At 42.9% G+C, this 9,241-nt stretch overlaps 1 protein-coding gene across 2 annotated transcripts; it reads left to right on the top strand.

The window, feature by feature from the left end:
• The first annotated feature begins 19 nt into the window (after window positions 1-19).
• Window positions 20-7,662, top strand: LOC136437857 (uncharacterized). 2 transcript variants are annotated; one of them, XM_066432392.1, is made up of 4 exons: window positions 20-346; window positions 913-1,051; window positions 1,747-1,880; window positions 2,893-4,404. In XM_066432392.1, the coding sequence occupies exons 1-4, from the start codon at window positions 147-149 to the stop codon at window positions 3,710-3,712; spliced, it is 1,293 nt and encodes a 430-aa protein (XP_066288489.1). In that variant the 5' UTR covers window positions 20-146; the 3' UTR covers window positions 3,713-4,404. The 2 variants fall into 2 exon arrangements, with proteins under 2 accessions (XP_066288489.1, XP_066288490.1); XM_066432393.1 differs by lacking the exon at window positions 2,893-4,404 and adding an exon at window positions 6,207-7,662 and having other exon boundaries at window positions 24-346.
• The last annotated feature ends 1,579 nt before the right edge of the window (window positions 7,663-9,241 follow it).

The raw sequence follows: 9,241 nt of genomic DNA, 5'->3' as shown, positions 1-9,241 counted from the left end.
GGTCAGTTATAAAACTTATTTCCGCACGTAACTCAATTTTCTTCTTTTCGTGAACTTTAAGCAGATTTTATCGATTCACCTGCAAGGCAAACGTTTGATTCAACGACACAGCTGTGGCGAAAGCAGTCCTGCTAGTTGCGGAGAAGATGGCGCGGCCTGTGGCGGTGATAGGGGCGGGGGCGGCGGGGTTGTGCGCCGCCCGGCACCTGAGCGCCCGCCCGGACCAGTTCGTGCCCACGGTGTACGAGCAGACCGACAGGGTAGGCGGGACCTGGGTCTACACAGACCGGGTAGGCACGGACGAACACGGCCTACCTGTACACTCTAGTATGTACAAGAACCTCAGGTCAGTGCTGTTGGAGTTCTGAGTTGGGTCTACTAAGCATATTAGTAACTAGTAACATATTATCAAGGAGGATTTATCTTGTAGCCAGACCAATTATCTAACTCATCCAATCATATGTTTACTTAACCTTTAAGATTTCATGATCTACACGTGAAGGGTAAACCAAAAAGGAAAATTGTGACTGCCTTCATTGATACATAATTGTTCTGTAGATCTTAGCATGTCATTTTAATCTTAATCTCCAACAATTGGTAGTTATGCCAAAACCAGTCAGAATTAGTCTTGAGTGCCTCAGGGCATGATGCTTGGCCCCCTTTTGTTTATCGTATGTGACAACAATGAAAACATTTCTTCTCAGATTCAGCTGTTTTGTAGGTTAAATTGGATGAGTCTACCGTCTGATCAGGATCAGAGTACACACTTCTGATAACCTCTTTATAACTATAAGATATGATACGATACGATATGATATGATAAAGCCTAAATGTTTTGTGTCTCTTAAACCTTTTAGTTAATGATGGTGATGAGTTAAGATTTTAAGTTTGCTGACGTTGTTACACCGACAGAACCAACCTACCCAAGGAGGTGATGGCTTTTCCAGACTTTCCCTTTGACAGCAGCCTGCCATCCTTTGTAACCCATCAGCAGGTCCTACAGTACCTGGAGGATTACACCGACCACTTCCAACTCAGGAAACACATACAGGTGGTCTTAGTTTAAGACTTCCTTACTCTTAGGCTGGGTTTAAACACACGTTTTTAATGGAGTTGGATTCGACTCAGGACTGCGCAAGGAGAACCCTAGGCTACTCAAGTAGTATGACTCGACTCTGAAAACTTTTGTCTAAATCAGGCCTCACTGCTAGGACTGCTTAAGTGAAGTAGATGATGCTGTCAGAAAATGAACTTATTGTCTACAGAATTTTACTTGGAAAATCAAATTAACGTAAATTCTGAGGAAGAATGCAGCAGGAGTCATAGGACAGTCTAAAATTTTGTTGTTTGAACAAAGTTTTGACTCAGTAATATAAATGTATGTTAACTACCAACACAGATAGAAAGTGAAAGTGATTTCAAACCAGTTATAGCTCAAATGAACTCAAGTACAAGTAGGAGGACAAGAACAGTAGACTACGGCTTGACGTCCGATCCTGCAACCCTGGACTGCAACCCTTTCCAGTAACGTGCTAGTTGAGTGAGAGACAAAAGCCAGGATTCGAACTCACAACTTCTTGGTCCAGAGACAGGGTCACTAAACTACAGACTACGCTTGCACAAACTTTCATGTAACATTGCTAAAAAGTTGCGAATCATCTTGTTTGTTTGTTTGTCAAGTATATCTGAAATATTGTTTTATTGTATCGTTTGTGAATATTAGTTTATTATGATGTTTTATCATAGTTCCTGACTAAGGTGGACACAGTGAAACCAGTGACCGGTACAGACCCGACCCTGTGGGAAGTGACGGTCAGCAGAGTTGGGGAACCGGAGAAGACAACCACCCAGCAGTTTGATGCTGTCATGGTTTGTAATGGGTCAGTGTCATACTCATCTTCTCCATATGTCATACTCTTAAAGCAGGTATCTCACTTTAGGTGTGGTATGTTGGCGACCTCGCTGTGACCTAAATTGGATTTATGTTACCCTTGACTTTATGATGGGAATATCATGTAAAACGAAAGACAAAAATACACAAAACACAAAAAGCCTAAAAAGATTAGTTTTTTATTGATGAAATTCGTCAAGTGCTCTGTAAAATTGCTTGGCCGCAGCGAGGTCGCCAACGTGCCATATCTTCAGTGAGATTAAGAAAGTCTTATTCCAAAGCAATTCTTTAGAAGCTTTTGATGTCGTCACATGATGTTCAGTAAGATTTCAGTTGTTGTCTATATTAATATTATTCCACAAGAGCACACTTTACTCCATCTTGTCTATATTACAGTATCTGTCACAGCTTTCATTGTTGTAGAAATACCTGTATTTGACCCTAAATGTAATTTGATTTTCAAAATTTCCATTGTCTTTTTCATCTTTTGGGTTACACAAGAGAGTATTTGTTGATAATATCTTCTTCCTCTAAGATCTAATGTTGCTTCCTGGTGGTAATACGTCAAGATATTCATGCTAAAGGGATTGGTGTAGTGCTGGCACACATATTCTAGCTAATATATTGTATCCTTCTTTCCTCTCTTCATTTGTCAAGTATCTGTGCACAGGAGATCTAATTATAACATTAGTGTTGCCCACAAGACAAGACTTATTTTCTGTGCAACACCCCACGACATATCAAGCACAAATCACTACTCTGTAAACGGCCAGGCTACTTTTATCTTCCCTCCTCCTACAATCCCTTCTCCAGGCATGCTTATGGGATCACTATTCACAGGAAGTAAGAATATGCAAATCACCTCTTCATCATCTTTTGCTGACTACATCACAGACCAGGTGGTTTGGAACGGGTGACAGATGATTAACAAAAGAAAGCCTGAAAGATCAAGCAAAGTCGTCCTCTGAAGAATTACATCAGTGCCTGTATTTTCTTCACAGACATTTTTCAGAGCCGTACATTCCTGAAATTACACAAGCAAGCCTCTTTGAAGGAATAAGTCTCCACAGCCACGAGTACCGCTCACCCGAACCTTTTGTGGGCATGGATGTGGTGATCCTTGGGGCCGGGTCTTCAGGCCTGGACATTGCGTTGGATGTATCCAGAGTGGCTAGGAGAGTGGTGCTCAGCCATGACAGACCAATGGTGGTCTCCGAGCTCCCTACAAACTTAATCCAGAGCCCCGGCATCAAGAGCTTCAGATCAAGGACCGTTGAGTTCAAGAACGGTGAAGAACTCGATGCCGACGCTGTTATCTACTGCACCGGTTACAACTACTCCTTTCCGTTCCTGACGCCGGAGTGCCGTGTTTTTGCGGAGCGTGGAAGAGTCAGTCCCCTGTTCAAACACATCGTCCACACGACACACACCACCCTGAGCTTCATCGGAGTCTGTGCGAGAATCTGCCCCTGTCCACAGTTCCATCTACAGGTGCAGTTTGCCATGGCCGTCCTAGACAGGAGCCTCGTTCTACCTCCTAAAGAGGACATGGACAAGGAAGTGGAGAGAGATTACACGGGACGACTAGAGTCAGGCATGGCGCCGCACCACGCGCACGTACTGGGGAACAAACAGTGGGAATATCACGTCGATTTAGCACGACTGGCCGGGTGTCAGCCATTGTCGAAGGCACTGCACTCGCTACATGTCGGCGTGTTGTCCGATCGTGCCACAAATCTGTGCGAGTATAGAAAATCCAACTACAGCATAACTGGACCTGAGACATGGTGCAAAGAAAGTGTAGCAATTGGACTAGATTGAGGTGTATCAGAACATAGTAGCAATCAAAAAATAATGGTTGCGTTGCGAAATCTGTAGTACTATAACCTGCTTATACTCCCTTAAGCCAGCGTCACAATTCATTCGAGCGTCGGCCGAATTTGTAGATCGTCCGAAGCTCACCGAATTTCAAAATCGCCCGAGCATCGACCGTATTTTCCAATGAAAATCTCAGGTGACGTCCGTCGAACACTAAAAAATAAAAATCCCCCATGGTATGGTACCATCTCTTGGACATGGACGAAGTCAGAATCAACTAGCCTGGTAAAAGCCCAAAATTTTGGATCAACTTTGATTTCTAAAAATCGCCCGAAGCCCGCGTAATTGACAGGACGTCGGCCATACTTCGGCCAAAAATGTACATTTGAAGCTCGCCAACACGTCGGCCGAGCTGAATTTCGTATTTGTAATGGGGGCTTTAGGCCAAATTATGACTACGAAACTGCATGTCTTCAATCAGAGAAATGGCCATATCAAAATGCCAACCACAACATAACTGGACCTGAGACATGGTGCAAGGAAGGGTTGCATATTGAACATGATGAAGGCATAAAGCCAGATCATTAGTCAGCATCTTTTTGGACATGCTTTGTTTATTGTTTATCAAAGTGTATCATTCAAGGTGGAAGGGGTGACAAACGGCATAATGAGAATGGAGATACAAATGTAATATATATATAGTTAGTTAAAATCCTCCCACACCATAATTGATGTATAGGGCGGTGCCCATCTCCGTTTCATAGCCCTTGGGCCACACTGTGGTGCAATCACTGCAGCAGGGGGCTAGTCCACTGGCAGTTGAGTGTGTTTAACTTCCATACTGTTTCATAAGTATGTACCATTTTTATAAAGTCTTTGGTATGACTCAATGCGCCTCTTGTCCAGAGGTGTCCTACGTGGGGCTTGAACCCCAGTCCTTCTGGTCCAAGTAATTTGAACCAGATGTGGCAGAGTAGCAAAGGCGCAGACCACTACACCACAGGGACACCCCAATATATAACAATAAGATTATTGCAATTAAAATCTGTAATTACTTTGTAAATGCATACATATACATGACTACAACACATAAAGAATTTCAATTTAATCTCAATCTGGATATCATTGGGAGATCAGTACACACTGACCCTGACCTTTCTCTGTTATATCACTCAAATCATGTCAACCCTAGAGATTTACTATGTTGTTGGTAGTACTTTTGTAGCTATACATATTCAATATAACTTTTCAATGTCCTTATTTTAATACTTAATTTTTCTATCCCTGTCACCAGGGTTAGCCCTTTGTGATAGCCATGGACTAGTTAGGCAGAAATGAATGTTTGTAATGTTTCAACTGAACTAATAAAGAGAGGAAAATACATCTATGTTTGGTGAAATGTTATGAGTTTTTAAGAGATCCCTGAATTTTTCTTAATTATCATATTTTGCAAATAAACTACTTACTTGATAATGGAATATCTGCCTACTAGTATACAGTACTTACAAAGATGTCAGTAGTTCTTCATGTACCATGAAACTGGTCACTTCAAACTTTAAAGATCTAATTACATGTAACTATAAGCTTTATACAAAACAGTCTCATCTGATGGTTGAAAAAGCATGCATCTCTCTATATTAGTGGCATCGTGTGGCGCAATCGGTGTTTCGCCGGCGTTTGAGTGTTTCGCCCAGAACCGAGAGGTCCTGGGGTCGAAACCCCGATATGCCCCGATGTTGTGCCCTTGGGAAAGGCACTTTACATGACTTTCCTCACTCCACCCAGGTGTGAATGGGTACCTGACTTCAGTTGGGGAAGGTCGTATTGAGGTCACCTGCTGGCACCGAATGGCAGCCGCCCAGACCCTTGTGACAGTTCCACAAAGTGCAAGTGTGGAGCAAATATGTATCTGTTCTGTATTATATGATTGTAAACCCTGCAGCAATTCAGCACTGGCTGCCATTGCACGGGTAATTTCTGACCAATAAACCATTATTATTATTTTATTATTATTGTGTATTTGTCCCAATAGAAATGGAGATTCTGGACAATCAAAGATTGTCCTATGACAGATTGGAATCAGGGTCTCAGATTGAAATCGTTATCTGTCTTAGGACAATGCGCTGCTATGATTCTACTGGTACTAATTTGGTTTATTTATTTATTTTGATTTACCACATTTTGTGGAAGGATTGACATAACATTGGTTAGGGTGATGGTTACGGTTATGGTTAGAATAGAAGAGTTAGGTTAACCATAATTCTAATCTTAACCCAACCTGTACTAGTTCAATCTGTACTAGTTCAAATTCTTCTAGTTCAATCATAGATTGTCCTAGGACAGATCTCAATTCCAATCTGTCCTAGAAGAGACTCTCCCATCTTTCTTAGGACAATCCACAATTGTCCTGATGCGTCCCAGCCTCTACAATGACATATATATCAATGTCTGCCACAAATTTATATAATTGCTCATATCCCCCATCTTTTCTCCGTAGGCATTACTCAGTGCCATATATCCCTGCAATCCCTGGCGCTGACCTATTCCAGGGAAGGACCATCCATAGCCACAAGTACCGTACTCCCGACGACTTTCAAGGCAAAAACGTTGTGCTACTGGGAGCAGCAGCATCTGGCCAAGACATCGCCTTGGAGATCAGCACGACGGCCAATCAGGTCGTCCTCAGCCACAGCAAGCCTCCAATCAAAAGCCAGCTTCCTCCCAACATGAAGCAAGCTCCCGGAGTGGAGTGTTTCAAGGCTCCTAAAACTGTGAGGTTTAAGAATGGCGAGGAATTTGAGGCTGATGTTTTTATGTTTTGTACGGGGTATAACTATCATTTCTCCTTTCTTACCCCGGAATGCCAGGTGTCCGTACAACATGGCCGCATTACTCCCATGTACAAGCACCTTGTCCACACCTCCTTCCCCTCCCTGTCTATCATTGGCATCTGCTGTAGGATCTGTCCCTTCCCCCAATTCGACAGGCAAGTCCTGTTCGCCCAGGCGGTCTTAGACGGCAGTTTCAAGCTCCCCTCCAAAGAAGATATGGAGGAAGATATTCGGCGGGATTTTCACCGTCGTCTGGAGGCGGGGAAGCCACCGCACCACGCGCACGAGATGGGGGAGGAACAGTGGGAGTACAACAACGAGCTCTCTGATCTGATCGGACTGGACCCCCTGCCCAAGGCAGTGGAGTTAGTGTACAAGGGTGTGCATCACGAGAGGGTTAACAACTTGCAGTGGTACAAAGACGGGCAGTATGAAATAACAGGGCCAGAATCCTGGAGGAAACTAGAGTAGGACACCTTACTGGTACTTTGTGCCAGTATTTTAGCTGAGCTTTTTGAATGTACAGTACTTTTATTGCGCTATTATGTGAGGTTTAAGTAATTATTGACCAGGTGTGCCTGGGACATATGGGTATATTTTGACCTGAATATTGGTACAGGGGTGCCTAAGACATACAAATGTACCAGTATGATCAAAGGATGTCATTCACACTTTGTTAGACCAAAAATGTATATTTCAGGCTCTACTGCCCTGGCATTAAATCCAAATGAGCTAGAATTTGGTATGCAGGTGCCTTGGGCATATGTAGATGTTTAAGTCCATTGCTGCATGGGGGTTGAGTTTGGCACATCCCATTTTGGAGTGGGATGATGTTGGGAATTGGGATAGTCCATTTATGAGTAGAAGTTTGGAAGGAGATGGAGTGAAATATGCTGCATTTCCTCGCAAAAGTGGCCTTCTAGTTTATCTCGCAAATTAGTAGTGCAATAGTGTCTGCCAGGTTGATTGAATGAGTAGTAATTTATTGCCTTTACCCAAGAATGTAAAGCTTGTTGCTTTTGATGCTTTGGTAGGCAATGGTTAAATATGCAATATTATTTGGACCTATGTCTTGAAATTGCCTCAGGAAATCAAGAAATGAATAAATTCTTATGAACATCACATCATGATCAGTACGTTGAGCAGTCTTATGTTGGGTAAGAAGTAACAAACTACACGAAGTGTTCTGTGTTGCGTTTGCCGTGATAACTATGAATGCGACCGTCCCTTAAGTCCGTTCTCACTGGACTGCGGCATGTTGGCAACCGCGCTGCGTCCTAAATTGAATTTGTGTAACCCTTTACTTGATAATGGGAATATCATGCAAAATGTACAAGTATGTCTAAAAAGGCAACAAAACACACAAATCGTTAAAAAGATTCGTTTTTCATTGATGAAATTCGTTGAGCGCTCTGTCAAATCGGTCGGCCGCAGCGAAGTCGCCAACGTGCCGCAGCTTCAATGAGATGCCGGCTAATCATTTAGACTTACGCTGTCTCGGTGACACACCAGTCAGGATTTTAACTTGTATTTTATATCAAATCAATATGCATTTCATCGCTCTCAGGACAAACTTGACTTATATACCAGTCATGATAAGAGTCTAGACAGGTCGTGCCGACAAGCTTATCCGGCAACTGGGTGCAGAGAAAGGTTCAAGTGCACTTTCCGTTTGTAAAGGTAGATGGCGTGCTTGTGTTCTATCGAGAGGTCAATTTTGGAAGGGAATTACATGGAATAAAGTGGGGATTTGTGAATTGGTACAGTTATTGGAACATCGATTCACTAAAATAGCATTGCAGTCAACTAATGCAATTGTAAGACTGACAACATTACAAAATTTTCGGCAAAACAATATCCTTGCCAAGCTCACATTCACCAAAACTAAAGACACTGTTATTTAGACATTTTGATATTAACGACTAGCAATAAAGCATGTTTCTCTTTTCTGCACCATCATTCCCTTCTCGATGGCTCAGATATCCGTTTGGAGGCTGCCGACTTACTCTAGCCTAGAATTAAGCCTTGTTAGCTTTGACCCGCTCCCAACGTCGCTAACGACAAGGTTGGTAGCGGACTAAAGCTAACAAGGCTGGACTCTAGGCTAGGCTGCCTCATTACACTTATCCTTGCGTGACGATCTCTCGTGCTCAAATTCCAGCGACGAGCAAAGTCAAGTTCTCGGAGACTTCTATAAGCGGTCACGTCACCTGGATGTTTGACTTATGACGAGTTGACGTGTCCAGACGGTATAGAGTCTCACGCAACCGGTCTTAACAGACAGGATAATCCGATTACGTGGCTAAAAACAGACTTAAATACCCAATCAAGTCACGGAAGTGTCGAGGGGTCATAGTAAATCACGCAGTGACGTCTTTCATCAAAATTGTGTTTCCTGTGCACAGGCGGTCTTCCGTCAAAACTCTGTTTCACGTGAATCATCATCAACTAACTGCCTTGGAGGTCGATGACTCTAGAGCTAAGATTAGTTATTGATTCATTTCTTTTTTATATTCCTTCTAAGTGTTTTGATATAATCTCTGAGGAGATATTCCGGTGGCAAAAAAGAATCCGACCACTGAAGACAGTGTCCATAAGCTAGCCTCCACCAGGCTTTCCTACGGGCGTATGGATCATAGAATTTGGCAAAAATTGAATAATTGGCCAGTAGAGTCAGTCCACAGCGAGGGTCAATATTTCA

Source organism: Branchiostoma lanceolatum, chromosome 7 (assembly GCF_035083965.1).
Source record: "Branchiostoma lanceolatum isolate klBraLanc5 chromosome 7, klBraLanc5.hap2, whole genome shotgun sequence".
Classification (NCBI taxonomy): domain Eukaryota; kingdom Metazoa; phylum Chordata; class Leptocardii; order Amphioxiformes; family Branchiostomatidae; genus Branchiostoma; species Branchiostoma lanceolatum.
The sequence above is the reverse complement of the archived record's forward strand: the minus strand, read 5'-3'. Positions and strand labels throughout refer to the sequence as shown.